Consider the following 23,000-nt stretch of genomic DNA (forward strand, 5'->3'; position numbering starts at 1 on the left):
CCCACGGCCTTGGGAGGGGAGGGGACCCCGCCCCCTCCGCCTCCCCTGTCCGTCTCGGGTGCTGCAGTCTCGCGGCAGATCCCGGGGTAGGGGTGAGGCATGTCTTATGCCCCATCACCCCACCACCCTCTTCCTCCTGCCCGGCCGGGAGCGGGGGCAGAACCAGGCCCTCGGGAGAGTCCCAACCCGCCGCTCCGGCTCCTGCGTGAGGACGGCCCCGCCCCCTTACCTGCCTGAAGAGGTGGGAGAGCACCGTGTCGGGTAAAGTGCTGGTCAGGCTGGAGAGCTACGGGCCGAGGCGGAGCCAGTGTGAGCACCACGACACGACGCCCCGCCCCGCCCCACCCCTTCCAGGCGGACTGCGCTCACCTTGGTGGCCGCCCAGTCGATCCAGCCTTTGCCGTTGGGGTCGATGTTTATCAGCACCAGCCCCTCCACCAGGTCAGGGAAGATGAGCTGCCGGGACAGGGAGACAGGGCTTGGGGGGCGGGGCAGGGAGCCCAGTCTTCCCACCTGGAAAACGGACTGTAAAATTCTGGCCCTGCCCGTCTCGCAGGCGGTTACTAGGATCTGAAGAGAAGGCCGCGCTCTGTAAGGGCTTCAAGGTACCACTGATAACCAAGTGCCTTCAGCTGGGAACTTGCCTGGGGGCCCCTGCCCATCCTCCTCCACAACTGGAACCTTTCAAAACCCTTTTATTTGGAATCTATCTATGCCTATTTCACTGTTTTTCAGCCCCTTTAATATACCTTTGAAGAGGCTACTATTGCAACACTAAGGATTAAACATCTTCAATGAAATATTTTGTTTCTTTGCTTTCATAGAAAAAACCCTAGTGATATTAAGAAACTGACCTTTCCAAAGCCTGTTTTGTGTTAAGACATTGTAAAAGAGATTCGAGTTTTCTGTTCGACTGTCTGCCTGTGTTAGGGGAAAATGGTGATATATATATACAATACTGAGGTCATATCAAGGTTGTCTGGGGGCAGCTGGGAATAGTTGACAGTTAACAAAGTGGTTAAATACTGCAGTGGAAATTGGAGTTGAAAATTCTTAGTCAGTTTTTTTGTTTTTTTTTTTTTTTTTGAAGAAAGAAATACTTTGAATCCTAAAAATTAAGTTTTTGCTTTTAGAGATGGAAAGCTTGTGAGCTCCTACCCGATATGATGTTTCTGATACCTGACTTTCTTTAAACCTCGCAAACTTATCATACGTGTAATTTTAGATTAAAAAATGATTCATGTTTAAGTATTACCCTAATTAGTGAATGAGTGATTAGGATAATCCTTATTTAGTGGCTGGAGGAATTAGTTGTATAGTTTGTTGCTAAGAGGAAGTTTGGTTTTGGATAATGGTTGCAGCAACTTATGGCTCATAGTGTTTTAAGGAATTGTATAGAAAAAGTAACCTTGTTTTTTTTTTAAAGTTAATTTCCTTGGAGGAAAAAAAGAAAAAAGGACTTTTCCTAAGTGAAGAGGAAGTAGGGGGAGGAGGAAAGGAAGACAGGAAGGAAAGTTCCTGTGGGGTTGCCCCTGGGAGAGACCAGCCCTGGGATTAGTTACAGGGGCGGGTGGAGAGACTCACTGCAAACTTGGCCAGCACGTAGGCTCCGGCTCCCACGCCAATGCCAATCACGTACTTGAACCTGATAGAGAGCATGGCTGGTCACTCTAGGGGTTTCCCATGATTGCCATCCACAGCAGACCCACCCATAGCCCTCAGCGCTCAGCTGGAGCCTGCTGGCTCTGCGGAGATGGTGGGCGCCCCCTGGCCCCCAGCACAGGGGCAGGGCAGGGCAGGGCTGGGCGAGGACTCACCCAAAGTGCTGCACCACACTGGGGAGCATGGCGGCTAGCTGCTCCATGGAGGGGAACTGGTACCTGCAGGCAGAGCACCAGGTCAGGCCCAGTGCAGCCGGGGGTACAGGGCTCGGGAAAGCTGGGGGGTGGGTCGCTCTGGGTACCTACCCCTGAGGAAACTGCGAGGCCCCCACCTGCTGACCGGGGGCATCCACGTGACACACCACGAAGTGCTTGGTGATCTCCTGCATGTCCTCAAAGTTGAAGAAGGTATTGAAGCACAGCTTGTCTGCAAAGACAAAGCTCTCAGCTGTGGCTGAGCCAGGAGAGGCGGGCAGGGAGGCCCATGGATGCTGAAAGGGAGGTCGAGGCAGAGGTGATCAGCCTCATGGTTCAGCGGGGAAACCAAGACCCAAATGGCTAGGGGCACAGAGCTAAGCGTGAGTGGGGATCTACGGGGCTCTGTGGGGAGGGAGGGGGGGCCTCACTGTTCCGGGAGATTCGAGGCAGTGGAGGGCCAAACGACGCTGAGGCGCACTTACGGTTGAGACCCACGTCATGGTAGGTGAGGATGGCCGGGCGGTTCCCCTTGGGAGAGCCCCGGATCACCACGTGCAGAAGGCCGTAAGGCGTCTCGATGTCATGCTCCTGGAGGGGAGAGACAGCGCTGGACACTCCGGGCAGCCCCCAGTCCTGGCTCTTTCGGGAAATGATGCTGTGGGGCAGCCTGGGGGCTGCTGGGCCTCTGGCGGGACTTTCACCCCCATAGGGTGGGGCGTCCCCTTCTCACCACCCCCAGCCACCCCCAGAGAGGACAGACCAGAGGGAGCACCCCTTCCCAAGGCCGTTTAGCACAGGGGCAATGTGAACTGGTCTGCATGTGAAAGTTTCTGGTCTCCTCTGCAAACCAGCCAGTGGGACGAGCTGCCACTGCCCAGGCCCAGGCTCAGGCCCTGCTGCACTCAGGCCTCCAGGGTCCAGTGAAGCCCATTTTCCCCATCTCATTGCAGCCCCTCCAGGACAGCTCTGCCATCCCCACTGAGTCCCGCCATCCCCACTGAGTCCCGCCCCCACCACGTTCCCCCTTGACTCAGAAGCCTTCAAAAGGGCCGCAGCTCCTGAAGGGGACTGGCCTCAACAGCTCACCTAGAATCCACGGCAAAGACCCCTTGCTAGCCAGCCCAGCCTCCCACCCCGACACCTGCCCCTGGTTCCACCTCCAGGCTCTTGCTCCTGCCTCTCCGTGATCCCCAAGGCCTCCCTCAGGCTAGACTCCCACCCCCTCCCCAAAGGCCTTCTGCAGCGGCCACTCTGAGGTCCTCTTGTGTTCACGCCTTTGCTTTCGCTGCTCAGGGTCGTCAGTTCTCCAGGAAGCAGGAGCTGGATGCTGCAGGTTCAAGACCCGCTCCGGCCCCTACTGTGTAACTCTGAGCAGGGCATGCACTTCTCTGTGCCTCAGCCACCGCTGCCTAAGCCACCTCATCAGGACTCTGTGAGAGCTAAACAAGCTGATATCTGCCGAGTGTTTAGCACTTGGAAAGGGGCCCAGAAAGGGGCTGCCGTGGGTGGGCATCTCTAAGCCCTGGGGAGGCGCCCTGCTGGCTGGTCCTTCTGCAAACTATTCCCTCTCGGCCACTCATGGGGAGGCTCCAAGAGGGTCTGTCAAAGCTGAATAAACAGCCCTGCTGGCACCAGGGGGAGTCCTGGGAAGTACAGGGGGGTGGCCCCAGGGAGTTGGAGGTGGGGCTAGGGTCAAGGACAGTCAGATGTGACTGAGCACCTACTGTGTGCCAGGTGTTATGCAAGAGAAAAGGAGCTCTTTTCCCCAAGTGGAGGACACTAGGATGCTCAGATTCAGAGACAACCTAAGTTCTTGCCTCCGACAGGAAAGTGGAGACTCAGGCAGGGAACATCTTCTTGGGGACTGGCCTTCTTGGGTCTGGGCTCAGAGGACCACTGTCGAGGCCTGTCTCCAGTGGGGAGAGACAAGGCAGTGCCAACCCTGTGGCTCGAGGCTGCACCCCGGGAGCCACACTTCTGGGAGTCCTCCAGGCAGGCCCGAGCCCGCCACAGGCTCCCCACAGCCCAGGCCTGTCCTCCCTCAGGGCTATCAAAACAAGGAACACTTGCTGCTCACTGACCACTGACCAGACGTTTTTCATGTATCTTCTTATTTATCCTCACAGAGGAGGAGGAAACTGAGGCTAGGAAAGAACTGACTTGCCCAAGGCCAAGTTCCGAGAAGGCAGAGGGGGACCTTGCCAGATGCCAGCCTCAGACTGCTTTTTTCTGAGGAAGACATCAAGCTCCATGCAAGAGATTTCTGAGCAAGCAGCCTCTCCACAGGGTGCGTGTCCCTGCTGGGGGGCCCTGCCTCATCCCCACCCCCCATGCTCTGTTGGCTCTGGAGGGCAGGGCCTGGGGCAGGAAGAGTGCACAGTGCTAAGGAAGGTGGGATGGGGCAGGAGGGGCACACAGTGTTATGGAGGGTGGGCTGGGGGCAGGAGAGGGCGTCCACAGCACAAGAGCTGCAGTGCGCTTCCTGCGGCATAGTTCTCGGAGCGGGGTCAGCTCTAGCCAGCAGAGCACAAGTCAGGGCCCAGGGCGTGGTCCTCCCAGATCTCTACCGCCCCATGGGGGTGTGTGTGAGGGCAGTGTCTGCCCCTCCCAGTCCCGGTGTGGCCGCCCAGGTCCCCATGCCCCACCAGGGGCAGCGGGACTAAGTCGCAGTGCTTGCACCACTAAGGCTCAGGCCCCCGGGGATGGGATGGGCTGGGCTGGGCCTGGACAGGCCATCGGGAGCACCAGCCCAGTTGCCCATTGACCTTGGCTGAACCCTCCACCGACCTCCCTGCACCCTCTCGACCCAGGAGTTCAGATCCAGGTAATCCTGATAGAGGCCAAAGGTCCCCAAGAGGGGCGCCCCAAAGGCCGCAGCCAGACGCGCTCTGAGTCCCCCTATCCCCAGGGCCGAGGGCTCTCATTGGCTCTTGGTGACGTCAGAGCCCGTCCCCGCCTCCAGGTGGGCGCCAGCGCGAGGCACTGCGGCAGCAAGGGAGGGGGCTCTAATGTCCTCTCTCTCTGCCTGTCCGGCTCCCCTAATCCGTGACCTAGAGCGCCGCGGGGGGCGGGGGGGGGGGGTTCCGAGCGCGCGCAGGGCTGCTTGGATTCCTCCCATCAACCGCATCAATAATTCAAGGACCGGGTCTGCAGCGGCGGGTAGGCACTGACGTCGTTGCCTGGGTAGAGGTCGGCCCCATGGCCTCCGGACCCGGCAGGGCAGGCAGGGCAGGCTACGGGGTAGAGGGGTATGTGTGCCCCTGCCTCTCCCTCCTGGAGTTAGAACAGCCCCGAGCCTAGGCACCTGCTGCCCCCAGGCAGAAGGAGGCACCCTGGTCCCCCCGGGGCCCCTAGCCCTGCAGGTTCATCCCTCCAGCATTGCCTTCCTACACCCAGAAAATAAGGCGCAGCGACCCCCTTCTCCCTGCAGGGACCCCAGCCTGACGGACCAGTTAACACCATAACCCAGACTTCCCTACTTCTGCCTGACTAGCACCCTGCAGTCCCCCAAACAACCAAGACAACCCGCGCAGGGTCAGGAGGTGTCTGTAGGCACAGACACGCAGGGAACAGCTTCCACAGGGCTGAGGTGGTCACAGGCGCCAGGCAGAGCCAGGTGGGCACATGCCAGGCGGAGGGCACACCGTCAGTGGGATATACCCATGCCTACACACCGATCCACAGAGGCTTACAAACAAGTCACAGCCCGTTCCAGTTTGTGCAGAGATTCAGCCTTCCCCGCCCTCCCCTGTGGACCCTGACCAGCAGCTACCCACAACCGCTGCAGCAGACCAGGGTGCCTGGACCCTGCTGGCCTTGCCCAGTGACCCCAAGGTGAGGCGACTGAAGGCAGAACCACCACCAGACAGAGGCAGAGGGATCCCCTCCCTCCCCGCCCCCGCCAGACTCCGCACTCACCCCATCCCAGCACTCCGGCATCTTGCTGAGGGAGGCGACCCGCCTCGACTAGGAAGGGCAAACAAAGGCCTGAGTCACCAGGGTCCAGAGGGAGGGGGAGCGCAAGTAGGAGACCAGCGGCTCTATGACGGGGCACAGCTCCCGGGCCATTTATATGTAGAGCCAGGGGGTGGCGGGGGGGTGGGGCCCTGGGCTGGCCCCTCCTCCCTGCGGGGTTTCTGAGCAGCCACTCGCTCACCAGGAGCCCCTGCTCCCAGATTGGCTTTCAGGAGACAAACTTGGCTCTGATTGGCTTCCAAGGTTCTCACTCACCCCATCTCCTGCTCCTCCCACCCTCAGCAAGACATCAGTCTTGATGGTCCCCAGCCCCTGCATCCCGCCCACCCCCGGCACAGAGGCTCACAGCAGCAGCTGCACACGGGTCCTAGGAAGACAAGAGGCCACGTGTACAGGTGTGCCCTGTGACAGGAAACTCTCAAAGACGAGCACACCGAAGCAGGGCAGGGTGGACCACACAGGCATGCCCTAGACAGCAGAGCCCTTGACCCATACCCTGGGAGCAGGGAGGGCCCGAGAGCGCCCCAAGCCCAGCCTCCACGTCAGAAAGGCCTGGATCCCTTAACCTTGAGGGGATACGGGGAGTCACTGCTGCCTGGGGCAGCCTGGGTCGTGACCCTACTCCAGGGGACTGCTCCCTCTCCACCCCCAGGGTCTCCCCTTGGGCAGCCCCCACTTTGCCCACATGTATACCCAGCACCTGCTCATGCTGGGGAGATGGGGGTCCTGGGGCCAGGGGGCCTGGGCAGATTGCAGGACCAGGAAGATGGTGGGCACACACCAGCTCTGCCCTCCCCCACCCCCACCCTGCAAACGGGGCTGGAGGCCACTAGAGACGCGAGGAGGGACAGGAGGCAGCTTGTCCATGTGGGCATGCCCACCTGCCGCAGACACACCCAGCCCTCTTTCCTGGGGCCACCCAGCCTGGGGCTTGGCTCTCGAGCCTCTGGGGAGCAGGATGCTTGAGCCGCCTCCCGCCTCCCGCTGTCCTGAGCAGCAGGACAGGTGCTGGAGGTCACGTGGCTCAAGATTTGGGGGAGGAGCTGGCCAGAGACAGCAGGCAGAGTAAAGAGATTAGAAGGGGCAGGGAAAGGAGAGCAGAGGAGGAGAGGAAATAGGCCAGGGAGGGGAGCAGAGGAGAGAGCCCAAGGGCTGAGAGAAGCAAGAGCAACAGAGAGAGGGGGGGAGTGAGCCCCTGTGCCCCCATTCTGTCTCTTTGGCGAGGGAACACGCCACTCGTCCCAGCCTGTGCCTGCTGGCTGGCTGCCCTGGGGGAAGGTGGTCACCTCCCCATCTCTGGGTGCCTAGTGACCTGGTCAGCACCTGCCACGTATGCTATTCCTGACCATGGCCTCTGCCTGGGGGGCATCAATAACTTCCCTTGCCCCTCTCTGACCTCTCGCACTGCGGGCCTAGTGCAGAGTGCTGGGGGCCTGTGGTCTCCCAGGGCAGTTGGGGTGTGGAATGGGCTATCCCCCAGCCCCTCCTGTTCTGTCCATGTTCCCTGTTCCCTGCAGCCACTTGGGCACAGGAAGAGGCTCTCGCAATTGAGGTGGTGTGCAAAAGCACAGCCCTGTCTGTAGACGTGCCCACAAAATCCTCCCATATGCTTCTGGAAGAGGGGCAGGGTGGGGTGGCCTCCCACCCTTTCTGCCACTAAAACCCTGCCCCTTCATGGTCCCCATCCAACCTTATGCCCACCTGAACCTCTGAGTAGCCTTTCCCACCCTTGGACCTGGGAGATCTCAGACACTGCCCACCCCAAGCCACGACCTCGCAATTCTCAGCTCAGTGGTTCCAAATCCACAGACCTGAGTTTAAATTCCAGCTTCCCCACCCCCTAGCTGGGTGACCTTGGACAAGAGTTTTAAACTCCTCTGTGCCTTAGTCTCAACTGTCGAATAGGAATTGTGCCTTCCTCACAGAGCTGCTAGGATGAAGAAAAGCCTCAAACATCACTACATGTAGTGGCCTATATGCAGGCCTATATGTAGGCCTCTCCCAGGCCTGCCCAGGGGAGAAATGGGATAATCTGTGTGTCTCTCCAACCTGTTAGCCTCCTCCCTGGAGGTTGTACAGTTGTGGCTGAATAAGGCAGGCTCGGGTCCTGCTAGCCAAACCCTGCTAGTCTTTGCTGTGTGACCTCAGGCAAGTCAGGCAACAACTCTGAGCCTCCACCTCTGTAAATGGTAGAAAAGCAGTGTAGCTGCTTGCACAGGTAGCCTTAGGGAGCAAGGGTGACACATAATCCTCACAAACCTATGAGAAAGGATGAAGAAGCTGAAGCACAGAGAAGTAAATTCTCCCACTCAGCTAGTAAACAGTGGAGCTCAGCACCCTGGGCCTGAGGTCACATTAAGAGTAGTAAATGCTTAGTACCATATCTCCCACATGCCATACTCCATCCAAATGCTTTGCACATGTTACTTTATTTTATCCTCTGAACACCCACTTTACAAACAAGGAAAATGAAGCACAGAGAGGTTCTGTAACCTGCCCAACATCACACAGCCAGTGTGGGTACAGAGCCAGGAACCACACGCAGGCAGTCTGGCTCTAGTGGCCACTAGTCACAGCCCAGGGTCTGAGTGCCCAGCCCAAGGGCACCAACCCCGACCCTACAAACACCCGGGGAGGGCTGAGCTGCCTGCCTCACTCTACAAATGAGGTAGTGACCTGTACTGGAGGTCAGGTGGCAGGGCCAGGACCTGGACCCAGGTCTTCCTAGTTCTAGTTTGTCCTTCTGCCTCCCCCACTGGCTGGGCCCACTGAGGCAAGGGACTGAACAGGATAAAATCCCTGCCAGGCCTTGGCCCAGGCAAGGGCCATCCCGGCAGCTGCTTTACGAAAAAAACAATTAAAAGGAAAAGCAGCCGCTGTGTGGTGTACCCAGAGTAGACAGTAAGGTACCTTTTAACACGTGCCGTACTTTACCAAGCAAAGGATCTTGAGAGCCAAGGTCCCACACACATGGGGTGGCCACCCTAGTCTGGGCCCGGCAGATGGGTGCAGGGGACCCCAGGATTCTCATCACCCATTTCGCCCTCCAATCTGCCTCCCAGGGTGCGTGTGTTTTGGGGGCTGGCAGTCAGCACCGTTGGCATCCAGTGAGTCCCACTCAATGTCGGGCAGGGGCTGCTTGCTCTGGATTTTATTTCAGCAGCCCCCTCCTGTGGAGGAGGGTCTGTTTGTTCACACATTCCAGCCCTCATTTGGAGCAGGGAGGACAAAGGGAACTCTGCCTGGGCCTGGGCCACCTTGTGGACACCTCCCCGGCCTCTAGTTCCCCACTCCCCCAGGCCTCATCCTGTCTTCTCGAGCTCCAGAGGCCTTTGTGTTTGGAGCTGGTGCTCTCAGGAGACCAGAGCATGTGCACAAGGGCCACTCTGATGCCTCTGCTTGCGTCCTTGAAGGACGGGTGACCCAGGGTCAAAAGCACAGTTCGTATCCAGATCCTCAGATCCTGGCTGCAGCTCCGTGCGCCTGGGAAGAGGAGCCGGCAGGCCATCCCTCCTTCCACGTCACCCCTGCGTCCAGACCGCAAGGCTGAGGCTGTCACGGGGCTGGGAGACTGACCCAAATTGGATGGTGGCCTGGGGGCTAGCTCCTGCCAGCCAGGAGGAAGGTCCCAGAAAAGTCTGACTTTGTTCAGTAGGTTATGACGGCCAGCGGGGCCCTGGAGCCCTGTGAGGCTCCCATTGTGTCTGCTGTCATGCCTTTTCTGAGACCCGGAAATAAACGGCCACTATGGGACTCACAGGGGAGGAATGGTTGGCCAAGTGAGCAAAATCAGAAATCATCATGCAGAGAAATAAAAACAAAGAACGATTTCAGTTTCACAGGGAATCTGGCATCAAACTAAAGAGGACACGGTTGTCCTGGGCAACTGTTGCCATGGAAACAGGAGCTATTTCGGAGCATCAGCCTGGCTTTCATAGGAGGAAAGTGCTGATTCAGATGACAGCATCCTCACTCCCCCAGACCTCTCCTCCTTTCCCTGTCCTGTTCAAGGAGAGAGGGGGCATTTCTCCACGGGACAGAGGGGAGGCAAAGCCACTGTGAGCAGTGGGGGTGGTCCTGGAGGCTTCCAAGTGCCCAGTCCCTGTGGCTTCAGGCTGGGGGCACGTGGAAGGGCTGTGACCCTCCTCTGAAACAGGCTGGGTGGGGGAGGGGCCAGCCAGCAGCTGGTCCCCATCTGGGGAGGCTGAGCAGAGACCTACCTTCCAGTCTGTGTCCACAGCCAAGAGGAAGGTGTCGGAATTCTCCTAAAGCAAGGCAAACAGAGGGGGTGGCTCGTTAGGCCCCAGGCTGGGCCAGGCAGGCGGCCACAGGGGCTCTGCCTCGAGCAGCCTCGCTTGCTGTTCCCCAGGCTATCTTTTTTTTTTTTGGCCACACCATGCGACATGTGGGATCTTAGTTCCTAGAAGAGGGATCAAAGCCGGCCCCCTGCAGTGGAAGCATGGAGTCTTAACCACTGGACCGCCAGGGAATTCCCTCCCCAGTCCATCTTAATGTTAACAAAAGTGACAGAGGGCTTCCCAAGCGCTGGGCATCAGGCCATTTAGTACCTGACAGATGAGGTTACAAGCAGCTACACACATTGATTTTACCTGTTAATTTTTTTTTACCTATTAATTGAAAACGTGACGATTTCCACTTTGCAGGTGAGAAGGGTGAGGCTCAGAGAGATGGAAGCACATGGCTAGAAAGTGATGGAATAATCTCTGACCCCAAATTCTTGCTGTTCAGCACTTTGCCCGCTGTCCCCACAGATGACTTTTGAGGTCGCCCATCAGGGCACAAGTGCAGAGGCGGGCCTGTCACACCCACTTTAAGGATGGAGAAGCTGAGGGAGAAGGGGGCTTTTCTGACCTGCACAAAGGCGCTGTCTGGGCCTCTGCAGTAGCTGCTCCCACCTTTCCAGACCTGCCTGCTTCATGCTCTCAAAGCACCAAAATCCCCTGCTTTTAGGCTCATTTATGGTGACTGGTGTGAGTCTCTGATTGGTGCCCATCCCTCCCACTGGACTGCAGGCACCGACAGGGTATGGACCACGTCTGGCTCAGCTCTCAGCATAAAGCCTGGCATGGACCAGGCTCCTCAAACACAAACAGATCTGGATGAACAAGTCTAACTTCATGAATGAGGGGAGCACGGTTTACATATACCCACTGTTTATAAGGTGGCAGAAATGGAGAGTGGAGGAATGGGGGCCTGAACCCCATGTGTCTGCGTTGCCAGGCTCTCCCCGATGCAGCCCGGCGGCCCTCAGACACTCTACACCCGCCCTGGGTCTCTGTCTGGGGAAGGAACCTCATGGGGGGATCCCACATATCCAGGAAGAGCAGAGATCTGGGGCCTCTGCCCTGCCTTCTACTGTGTCTGTCTAGAACCCTCTCTGCTCTCCTCTGCTCACTGTAGGATCACTTAGCTTCCAAGCCTCAGTGTCTGTGAGGATTAAACAAGGGGCACAGATAGCAGTCACTCTCCCCTTGGCACTCCTGCACTGGACTCTGTGTGCTACAGATGCTACTGAATACATATGTGGATAAATGAGACAGACGAGAACCAGGATATTATCGGAGGACAGCAAGCGAAGGGCAGGGCTACTAGGTGCAACAAGGAGGAAAATGAACCCAAGTCACAGGAGCAGGGAGGAAAACATTGAAAAGCAGCGAACCTGATGTTTTCACCCACCTGCATTCTGGCAGTTGGAGTGGGAGGGGTGGTGGAAAAAATCAGACAGCACTAGAGGCTCTCGCACGAAAAAGGAAAGCCAGCTCTCAGGTGAAATCAACAATGGCTCTCCTCCCCTCCTGGTTCCTCCAGGGCCTGGGGGCTCTGCCTGGGGAGGGGAGGAGAGCATGGTGGCCACTCCTGGACCCTCCAAGGAAGGGGGCAGGGGTCTGGGGGAAAGGGTCGAGGCTGGTTATCAATGAATCCTCTTACCTTGGAAGACCTTGCCCGAGGCGGGGCCAGGGAAAGAGATGCAGGAGATTTTCAAGGGGATGGGAAGCTTCAGATGGGCAGGACCCCAAACCAAGAAACAGTAGGCATAATACAAGCCAATCCAGAGACACTGGAGGCCTGGGAGGAACCACATGAACATTCCAAGGAAAACCGGTGGGAGAGAGGGCCCAGCTGAGAGGAGGGGAGCAGGCCCAGGAGTGGCCTAAGGAGACCCAGGTGGGGATGCAGGCATGGGGAGAATCAACAATTCTTCCACGGAGCCCTGGACACACCAGGCAAAGACTTCAGAAGCAAGCGAGTCTGAAATGGCAGAGGGACGGTGGGTAACCGTGTGGAAGTATTTGCTCCTCAGTGGATTCAGGGAATTTGCACCTGGAAGGTTGAGGAAGATTTAAAAAGTGAAAAGGACTGGCACTCCTGTCCCGTGCAGCTGGATAGGGGAATCTGTCCGTGGGTGTGACCGCCTGGGAGAGAGAGGCAGAGAGCGAGGCAGAACTTCAAGACAGGACTGCACCAGTTGTCACTGAAATCTGGAAAGGGCACACTGGGAGCACCTAGGAGGATTGTGGGGGGTTGAGGATGGGGCCATTAGTACGTCTTGGGAAAAGCAGATGTGACCAGTGACCAGGTCTACAGGGCTTGTGCTGACCTGAGAAAGGAGAGAAACTCAGCTGGGGATTCGCAGCCTCCGTGGAGGACTGAGATGCAGACCATCGTGCAGGGGAGCCAACTCTGGTCCAGGTGGGATGAGGTGAGAGACACCAAATGCAGCAGGAAGAAGGCAGAGCCCGGGGGCTGGTCAAAGGGGCTCAGGGAGGGAGGGGCAGCAAGGTGCTGGGCCAGGCTGGGCAGAGAAGGGGTGCGAGGGGCCCTGCCAAGGTGGGGAGTGGAAGAGACAGGCATAGAACGTGTGAGGCCAAGGTGCCCTGCGCGCTCTGTGCCACCCACAGCTGCACACCCCGTACCAGCAGGCAGCCCCCTACCCCTGAGCCCTGGTGATGAGTGCAGGGGTCCCTGAGAGCCACCATCCGGCCCACCACGCCCTCACAAGAAGGCTGGTCTCTGCTCGCATGCCTCGAAAGGTGGGCTGTTTGCGGGGAGGAGGGACTTTTCAGAGAGTTCTGAAAAACTTCTTTCTTCTGAGCTGCATCACAATGACCCAAGTCTTTCCTGAGAGCCTACTGTGTACCAGGCACTGCGCTAGGAACTGGGGAGATCGGGGAACCAAACGGACAGGGTCCCTGCTCCAGGAGCCTGTGGGGCAGAGCCTGAGAGCACTAAGCACCAGGCCCGGAGGGTGTGCGCGTGTCAGTATTAGACCCGGTGGTCGGAGAAGGCCTTCCTGAGGAGGGGGCATCTGAGCAGAGCCTGAACAAAATGAAGGGCCAGCCCTGGAGAGTCCTGCGGCTAGCGTGTCCCAGGCAGAGGGAACAGCCGGGAATATGATCAGCCTGTTCAAGGAAGAGCAGTGAGTCTGGGAGACAGGATAGGAGCCAGCAGGGGGAGGGGGTGCAGAGCACACCCTGGGCCCCGGGAAGGACTGTGGCTGCAACTCTGAGTGCTATGGCAGCCACTGGCCAGCTGTAAGCAGAAAAGTGACATGATGTGTGGAATTTTTAGTTTACGCAAAAAGGATAAAATTACGGGGGTACCTTACCAAAGCCAAGAACAATAGTTAAAAACAGGCCTCAGGAGGGATGGTGGCCAGTAATAGAAATCAAATCTGGTCAGTCTAAGCAAAAAAGGGAAATCTATAATTAGGATACAAGGGTGCCTTACCAAGCCAAGGGCAGGACTCAGGAAGGGCTGGAACAAGTGAATGGAACACATCAGAAAGCCAGGAATGACACGATGTATTTTAAAAGGTTGTACAGAGCAAGGAGACCAGTGGGGAGGCTCCTTCAAGCAGAAAGAAGGGGGGTGGGGCTGCCATGCCGAGGCGAAGAGTGGAAGAAAACATGCGAGGCCAAGGTGCCCTCAGCTTTCTGTGCCACCCACAGATGCACACCCGTACCAGCGGGGAGCACCTGCGCAAGAGATGATGGGGGCTTGGAACAGGGAGGAAGTAGAATTAGAATCAAAAGTCTACGAAGTGTCCAGCTCACCAGCTGTTCCCCGACCATTCCTGGGGGTTGCCCTCAGGTAATCAGGTCTCATAAGTTAACTTGAGGTTCTGTTTTAAAAGTAAAACTGCACCCTAGAAATTCCCTGGTGGTCCAGTGGTTAGGACCCCGCGCTCTCACTGCTGAGGGGCCGGGTTCAATCCCAAAAAAAGAAGACTGTACCCTTCTTGGGGACATGACTGCCGGCCTCATGTGGTTGGGCCCCTGGCACCTGGACAGCCACTCTGTCCCAACATGTGTAACTCAGCAGCTCTTGGGCTTATCTCCTTCTGGAGGGAGGATCTGGGAGGCTGGGGCAGAGCAAAGAAGGGTGTGCCGAGGATCCAGGGACTGGGCTCCTGGCTTCCCCACCTGTAAAGTGAGGGGGGCTGAGCGGCATAACCAGTAGGGACCTACAGCCGTGATGCCCCAGAATTCTATGAGCAATGGACCCATAGCTTTTCCTTGCAGGAGGGAAAGGGAAGCTGTGCTGGGTGTCACCACAACAAGAAAACGTAAGAATCCGCCTGCCAACGCAGGGGACACAGGTTCGAGCCCTGGTCCGGGAAGATCCCACATGCTGTGGAGCAACCAAGCCTGTGCGCCGCAACTACTGAGCCTGCGCTCTAGAGCCCGCGAGCCACAACTACTGAAGCTCTCGCGCCTAGAGCCCGTGCTCTGCAACGAGAGGCCACCGCAATGAGAAGCCGAGCACCGCAATGAGAAGCCGAGCACCGCAATGAAGAACAGCCCCTGCTCACCGCAACTAGAGAAAGCCTGCTCATATTAACGAAAACCCAACGGAGCCAAATAAATAAATAAATAAATAAAATTAAGAACGTTTTTTAAAAATGCTATTAAAAAAAAAGAAAACGTGGGTAGAGCTAATTCTGAAATCTAACGCCTGGTGTTCAGACGAGGGCCCTTTGGGATAAAATAACAACCTCAGATGCCTTGATGCCACTGCTCCTGGAAACACTGCTGGTAATACTTTCCCTCATACCTCAGGGGCTTATGAGGAAAAAAGAGAGGCTGCAGACATGAAAGGCCCAGGTAGTTGGGGAAGCATCGTGACCCCACTGGAGGCAGCACTGCCCAGCGGGGACCCTCTTGGGGCTCAACGGCCGCCCACAACCAGGGGTTGAATATGGGCCTCATTCCCCGAGAGCTGTGTGACCCTGGCCAAGTGAGTTAACCTTTCTGTACCTTGGTTTTCTCATCACTAAAATGGGAATAACTCTTCTACAGAGCCTCCCAGCCTCAAAGACAGCCAAAGCCACAGTGAGGTTGGCTGGGTTTTAGCTGCGTGGGCGTTCAGCCCACCAGGAACTCTCCCAAGGCGGGGACAAGGCTTCTCAGGGTGGCTCACGGGATGGAGGGCCATCTCCTAGCCATCAGCAAGACTATTTGTAGTGAGGTGGATGGACCTAGAGTCTGTCATACAGAGTCAAGTAAGTCAGAAAAACAAATACCGTATGCTAACACATATATATGGAGTCTAAGAAAAAAAAAAAAGATCATGAAGAACCTAGGGGTAAGACGGGAATAAAGACACAGACCTACTACAGAATGGACTTGAGGACACGGGGAGGGGGAAGGGTAAGCTGGGACAAAGTGAGAGAGTGGCATGGACATATATACACTACCAAACGTAAAACAGATAGCTAGTGGGAAGCAGCCGCATAGCACAGGGAGATCAGCTCGGTGGTTTGTGACCACCTAGAGGGGTGGGATAGGGAGGGTGTGAGGGAGGGAGACGCAAGAGGGAAGAGATATGGGAACATATGTATATGTATAACTGATTCATTTTGTTATAAAGCAGAAACTAACACACCATTGTAAAGCAACTATACTCCAATGAAGATGTTAAAAAAAATAAATTAAAAAAAAAATAGACTAAAGGGAAGGCGCGCGGTTTCCTTCTCGGTCACAAGGTGGCGCCCTCCGCCCTCAGGACCGCGAAGGGGCGACTCACCAGCTCAGTGGCGTCCTGGCCCCGGAGCAGTGGCTTCTCCTCGGGGAATCGCAGCTCCTGCAGGCCGGCCATGGTCCCGTCGTGGAGCAGGAGCCCTAGCGAGGGAAGGCGAGGACGAGGGTTGGGCCCTGCTGCGACAGGCACGCCTGGGCCCTGCTCGGACTCTCTCGGTGGGCGGAGGGGACAGCGCAAGCCCGGGCTGGGGCAGGGGCACCGGGGACCACACCGACCCCTCCATCCCCGGACCCCCGGTTCCCAAGCGCAGGCCCAGCGCGGCGCTTCACCCGGGCAGCAAGGCTCCGTCTGCAAGACTCGCCTGTTTGGCTCAGGGAAGGTCATTGTATTATCTGGTCTTAAAAGTTAAAACATGTTCCCTGCCACCCCCAAAAGAAAAGGAAGAAAGAAGGAAGAGGGGGGGGAGGAAGAAAGGAAGGGAGGGAGGGAGGAAGGATGGAGGGAAGGAAGAAAGAAAGAGGAAAAGAAAAGCAAGGCGACACAATACAGGATGACCCTTGAATAAGTTCAAGTAAACTGCATTTATTAAGAAACAGAGGAACAAGTGTGGGGAAGCCAAACACAGGGTCGGAAGCGCCCTGTGGTCAGAAGTGGACAGTGGGCTCTGGGAGGACACAGAGGAAGAGAGCTGAGGGCTGTCCTGAGTGCCTAGAAAGACAGGCCTCGGTGAGGATGGCTCTGAGAGGGCAGAAGGGAGGGCCTGGCAGTGTGGCAGGCAGAGTGACATTGAAGGTGCTGGTCATGATGTACCACCAGCAGGGAGGGATGACACAGTGACCACTCAACCCACAGCCTCCAGGCAGAGGGGCCCAGACCCTAATGGCTGCGTGTTCGTGGGAGACCTCGGGCCTCTGAACCTCAGGAGAGGAAGGGGTCATATGTGCACGTGTGTGCTTGGAGGATCCAGTGGTGGGGGAAGGCAGACAGAGGGTGGCAGGACCCCACAATCTGTCTAGCCTGGCACTGCCATTCCTCACTTGGATTTCAGGATGGCACAAATCATAACGCACCAAGAGAAACGCTAGGCAAGGATATGAACTGGAAATTCATAAAAGAATTACAGCTGGCCCATAAATACATGGGAAAATGTCAAAGCTCACTAGAAGTCAAAGATATTCTTTCTTTTTTTTTTTTGCCAATGGATTTGGCAACATTTGCAGTGCTGGCAAAGATGCACCAAAACTGGCACTTTTCTTATACTGCTTGTGAGTGTATAAATGGGTACATCTTTCTGGAGGGCAGTTTTACAGAATGAATTAAGATCATTTAAAAGGTTCTTACTCTTGGACTCAGCAATCTTCTCCCTGGGAGAAATTTCCTAAGGAAACTAGAGACGGCACCTAATGATTTATCTGTAAGAATGTTCACCACAGTGCCATTTATAATCCAAAAAAAAAAACACCCAAAACAAGCTAAAAAAGCGAAATGTCCATAAGTAGGGCACTAGACAAACTATGGGTAAATAACTTGTAGAAGATTATTTAATAACATGGTAAAATGCTTGTGTTGTAATAGATTTTTTTAAAAAGCAGTTATAAAACATACAGTATTATCCAAATTATGAGAAATATGAATAGTTCCATTAAAAAGCCTGGGAGGCTTTTCACAAAGTTAACAGGCATTATCCCTGGGTGAAGGACTGAAAATTAGGGTCTACAGTCTAAAATCAGGAAAAAACAATATTTAAGAAAGACTGTTTGTAGATCATTAAAATTTTTTACTCTTGCAAAGCACTTCACATCTCCCAAGGTACTTTCCTGTACTATTAGATTTCACCCTGATGGGAAGCGCGATGAGGTAAACCAACCACGGCGGCCTGACATGGAAGGATGGAAGGATGACTTCCTATCCTTCCTCCCATCCTCCCTCCCACCCCTCTTCCCTTCCTTCCCAATTCTATTTTTAGTCTTTCTCAAGAGTGAAGCCCTCAGACTTTCCCTTCTGCCCTGAAAGGCTGACAGTCCCACTAGCTGGTTGGTCAGAAGATGCCCCCCCGCCCTGTCCACCCCTGCTCCTTTGGCTTCTCCCCGTGGAAGCCCTAGTGACTGGGGAGTCAGCGCAGTGGCTTCCTGGGACCCAAGGGCACATGGCCTTGGATGGAACCCATTGCTGTGGCAGGGAGGTCCTGAGACCAGGTCGTAGCTCCAGACCCTGCCTGGGCTTCCTTCCATCCTGTCAGAAGCAGGAAGCACCAGCCCTCCAGAATGCTAACATAGACGGTGCCTTGTAATCGCATGGGGGTCCCCTCCTGAGTCTAGTCTGGGTTGAGACGTGCTGGGGCTGGGCTGGGAGCCGCTGGCCACTCAGGCCTCCTGGAAGGCTAATCCAGAGCTGTGCAGCCCCCCTGGGAGAGCCTTGTCCCCAGCATGAAGAGGCCAGGCAGGGAGACCCCTGCCCACCCAGATACCCAGGTCCCTACACCTTAGTGCCATGCTGGAGCTCTCGGTTCCCAGCGGCTTCTGGGGAAACCAACTAACACAACACAAACGGGCTGTATTTTTAGAAAGGCGTCCTCTCCCCTCTCCCCCATTTTCTCTTCCACCCTTTCTGACGTGTGCACAGTCACCCACCCGTCCGGGTGGGGAGCTGAAAGAAGGCCCACCCTGGAAAACTCTTCTCCCATTAGGGCCTTTTTAGCCGCCAACCCCCCTGAATACTGAATTCAATTAAAAGCTTTGGCAGCACTGGGGTGTCCCCGCCCTCTCCCAGGCCTGTTATGAAACCACAGTGGAGACCATCCTCCCCAAGGACGGTTCTATTAAAAGGGCTGAGAGTGGGCAGCGCAGGGACAGATGGGCTGTGATGAGGGGGTGGCGGGGAAGGGGGCTGCAGAGAGAAACCTCATAATCCAGAGAACTGGGGATGTCTCAGCCTGTGGAAAACAGGGACAGCCCAGGGCCCAGCAGGTGATGTGGGGCTCGGGAACAGAGGCCGGAGGGGACACTCCCACAGGGTGGTGGCAGACGAGTTTCTTCCTAAGAAAGTTATGATTTTAAAAAAAGCAGCTAGATGATGTTACAAGAAAATGAGATTCCCATCAGATCAGTATATTGTATGCCTGAAACGTATACAATGTTATATGTCAACTGTATCTCAATAAAGCCGGAAAAAATTTTTCAGAAAAAGAGCGTGAATGTGTTTGTAAATATTCTGGCATCCCTTGGCCCTGAGAAGGTTTTTTGCTGTTGTTGTGTTTTTGCGGTACACGGGCCTCTCACTGTTGTGGCCTCTCCCGTTGCGGAGCACAGGCTCCGGACGCGCAGGCTCAGCGGCCATGGCTCACAGGCCCAGCCGCTCCATGGCATGTGGGATCTTCCCAGACCTGGGCACGAACCCGCGTCCCCTGCATCGGCAGGCAGACTCTCAACCACTGCGCCACCAGGGAAGCCCCCTGAGAAGGTTTTTAAATGTGTTATTTACTTCTCTAATCATGACAACTGCTATAAAATAAAGTTTAGAAAAATCAAAAATAATAAATAAAAGAGAGCGTGAGATTCCTATCAACCGCCCACAAGGAAGCCTGAGTCAGGTTTGTCAGGAATCAGGGAGCACAAGGCAAATGGGGTGCGAGATCCCAGGGGTCTGTGAAGCAACAGCAAGGGACCTTTTCGCTTTGCCTTTTTTCCCTCTTGATCCCAGATTCTCTAAAGGCAACACAGAGTGTTAGAACCAAATGGGCCTGGGGTGAATTCCAGCCCTCAGCTTCTCGGTGGTCCGGCCTAGAGTCACTGGAATCTCTTCTGTATCACTCACTGCCTAGCTTTATTTTGGGCAGATCACTAAGAGGATTGCTTACCTGCAAAATGGGAGCAGTAGCCTTCCTCTGCCCACCTCAGAGAGCTTTGAGGTACAACAGAGACAACAGATAGAAACATGCTTTTTAAATGGAAGATTTCTGTACCCATTTGGATGGGACAAAAATAACATAAGTGACTGGGGTCCTCCTAACCTTCCTTTGCCTACTTAAGACAACTCTGCAGTTTCTTTTTCTCTTGTCTCCTATTTAAGGAAGGGTTCATACCTGCTGGCAGGGAGGCTCCACTGATGTTTCAATAAATGGACGGGAAAGGGATGAGGGAGAGAAAGCCCGGGCTCTTTGGCTGGGTGACAGAAAGGAGCTCCCGAGCAGCGTGAATGGGGGTGGATTCCTTATGAGGCTCCGCATTTCTTTTCAATTACTTTTGGTTGCTGATTTGTGCGTCACTAAATGTGATTCTATCCTGGGCCACGTGAACCCTCACACTTATTAGGGTTAAAAATATAAACAATTACTATGATCATTCCTGAGCCTTGTCTATAGTGCTTCAATTTAATTAATCAGTGGCAGTTACACAACCTATGGAATAAAGCAACTGTTGAGTGGGAGCACGGCTCAGCAGTAGTAGGGGGCGTCTGGAAATACACGTGGGGATTTTGGGTTGTTTCAGCAACTGGGGGCTCCTACAGCATTTAGTACCCGGGAGCCAGAGGCGTGGAAGGTTGTGTGAGGGCAGTGCTGCCCAGCCAAGCGTTGCTCCCCACCCCAAACACCCAGACCTGTCCCACCAAGAAATGCAAGAGCTGAAGGTGAAGGAAGGCCAGACATCAACAGGGTAAAGTTAGCACATGCAGGCGAACCAGACCTTGTGGGACAGGGAGGAACCAAACTGTAAAAGCGGAAGAGCTGTGGAATGGCTTTTTTTTTTTTTTTAACCACAGGAGTGAGGGGGCCTCTTGGCAGGTCATGGTCAAGGTCTTGGTCCAAGATGCCCTGTAGGTGGTGCACTCCTGAAAGTCCTGATTATAAGGTCCCGTTATTACAAGAAAAGCCGCAAGCAAATGGAACAGGGAGCAGAGCCAACCTGGCTTGGCCAGCTCTGCCCTGCGGGAGGGGTCTGCGCCACAGATCAAGAACGATGCCGCTAAGGGCAGGCAGACGACTCACGTTCAAGCCTGAGCACCTGAGGTCCTTCCACCCACACCACGCCAGCCCTGTGGTTTGAAAAGAAGCCCCAGAACTCAGGGACCCCAGAAATCAGAAACTCAGCTTCCAACTGTGCTATGTAGAGGGTTTCGAGCCTCCGGGTAGCTGGCCCCTCATATCATTCTCTCTGTCCCGACCCTTAACTCAGAGGGTTGGGACAGCACAGTAGGTCCATTCTACCCACAGGAAGCACGTGCCTTTGTGCATGCCGTTCCTTCTGCCTGAAATACCTTTCCCTATCACATCCCTACAACAACAACCATAATGACAAAAATGATTGTTAATATTTTCTGACACTTGATATGTTTTTGTTGAATGAGATGGAGTGAAGGAATGCTTCTTCACCCAGACTGCAAAGTATTAAACGACTGATAACATTCAGCGTTGGTGAGCTTGTGGGGAAACAGCACATACTCTCATACACTGTTGGCTCGACTGCAGTGGGTTCACCTTCATCTGGAGGGCGAGTTGGTAGTTTGTAAAAATGCAAACATCTATCGACTTTGCAATTATATCTCTAGATATTTATCCTAAAGAAAAACACGAAGAGGCTGTGCACAGGGATGCTCACTGCAGCACTCTTTGGAATAGGAAAAAGCTGAAAACAGCCCAAACAAATGTCAGGAGAATGGTTAAATAAACCATGGCACATCTACACCCCAGAGCACCATGCAGCTATTTAAAAATTAAGGCAGCTCCACTCAAACAGATAGGGAAAGCATTCTAAAATATGCAGTTAAGAGAAAAAGGAATGCCACAGAATAATAAGTATAAATAAATAAGCCCCATTTATGCAAAAAATACATGCATCAAACAGGTACATATATTTGCAAATTAAATCCTCAAATGAATCAGGGTAACAGTAATGCTCACCTCTGGAGAAGGATATGGGTTTGGAAGGGTCTAAAAGGAGACTTTATTCTACACAGCAGATATTATCAAATCTAAGATACCATCGATTATAGCTGACACTAACATTTTATGTACCAAAAGAAGAGAAAAAACACTGCCAATTAAATTAAGGCATAATACTGTCCCCTACCTTTTAACTTTTTATTTTGAAATAATTACAAATTTAGAAAAAACAAAGAAAAAACAAAGCACAGAAACTTCCCATATACCTTTCACTCAGCTTCCCCTAATGTCACCATGCTACAGAACCTTAATACAATTAGAGAAACCAGGAAATAAAATACTGATACAATATGGTGAAGTAATCTGCAGACCTGAGATGAATTTCACCAGTTTTCCCAATAGTCTCCCAGTCCAGGATGCCACATTGCACAGAGCTGTCATGCAGTCTCCTCCAGTCAGGGACAGTGCCTCAGTCTGTCTTTTATGATGTTGACACTTGAAAAATACTGATTAGTTAAATCTGTAGAATGCCCCTCAGTTTGGGTTTGTCTGTTGTTTTCTGATGATTAGACCAAGGTGATGCATTTTTAGTAAGAATATAGCAGAAGAGATGTGCCCTTGTCATTGTGCCGTTTTATGGGGTACAAGATGTCAATCTGTTTTATCATCGGGGATGTTAAGCTTGATCACCCGATTCAGGTGGTGTCTGCCACGTTTCTCCAGTATAAAGTTACTATTTTTCCCTTTGTAATTAATACGTATCTTGTGGGAAGATACTCTGAGACTATGCACACATCCTGTTTCTCATCATACTTTCGCCCACTAATTTTAGCAACCATGGATGATGCTTGCCTACAGTTATTACTGTGGTATTTGCTTAACGATAATTTTCTATTTCCATCATCTCTTCTACATTAACTGGAATTCTCCTCGAAGAAAAAGAGCTGTCTTTTCTTCTCCATCTACTTATTCAATTATTTATTTTATTCTATGGGTTATAATCAATCTCTATTATTACTTTATGGCTCTGATTGTGCCAGATTTGGCCATTGGGAGTTCCTTCAAGCTGGCTCTTGGGTCCTTTCACCATGAGCCCATCATTTTTTTGAGTCGTTTCTAATTTTCTAGCCCTATATGATGTTCCAAACTCACCTTGCATTTTTTCTGCCTCAATCACTCACACACACACACACACACACACACACACACACACATTCTATATCTATGTATCTGTATATCTATTAAAAGTCTGGGCTTCCCTGGTGGCGCAGTGGTTGAGAGTCCGC

At 54.1% G+C, this 23,000-nt stretch overlaps 1 protein-coding gene across 6 annotated transcripts in view; it reads right to left on the reverse strand.

Moving 5' to 3' along the window:
- NDRG4 (NDRG family member 4) overlaps positions 1-23,000 on the reverse strand; it is a 41,406-nt gene that overhangs the window by 6,516 nt on the left and 11,890 nt on the right. For 3 of the 6 annotated variants that reach the window (XM_024750572.1, XM_024750570.1, XM_024750569.1), the window contains exons 2-9: positions 15,882-15,976; positions 10,055-10,099; positions 2,342-2,447; positions 1,968-2,088; positions 1,818-1,880; positions 1,585-1,645; positions 370-456; positions 230-286 (exon numbers count right to left, since the gene is read on the reverse strand). In XM_024750572.1, coding sequence (XP_024606340.1) covers positions 230-286; positions 370-456; positions 1,585-1,645; positions 1,818-1,880; positions 1,968-2,088; positions 2,342-2,447; positions 10,055-10,099; positions 15,882-15,953 — 612 coding nt within the window. In that variant the 5' untranslated portion in view covers positions 15,954-15,976. Of the gene's footprint in view, positions 1-229; positions 287-369; positions 457-1,584; positions 1,646-1,817; positions 1,881-1,967; positions 2,089-2,341; positions 2,448-5,777; positions 5,914-10,054; positions 10,100-15,881; positions 15,977-23,000 lie in introns of those variants that run through there. The other 3 variants (XM_024750575.1, XM_024750573.1, XM_024750571.1) reach the window with 2 other exon arrangements.

This window comes from Neophocaena asiaeorientalis, unplaced genomic scaffold (genome assembly GCF_003031525.2).
Source record: "Neophocaena asiaeorientalis asiaeorientalis breed wild unplaced genomic scaffold, Neophocaena_asiaeorientalis_V1.1 scaffold1337, whole genome shotgun sequence".
In the NCBI taxonomy this organism is placed as follows: domain Eukaryota; kingdom Metazoa; phylum Chordata; class Mammalia; order Artiodactyla; family Phocoenidae; genus Neophocaena; species Neophocaena asiaeorientalis.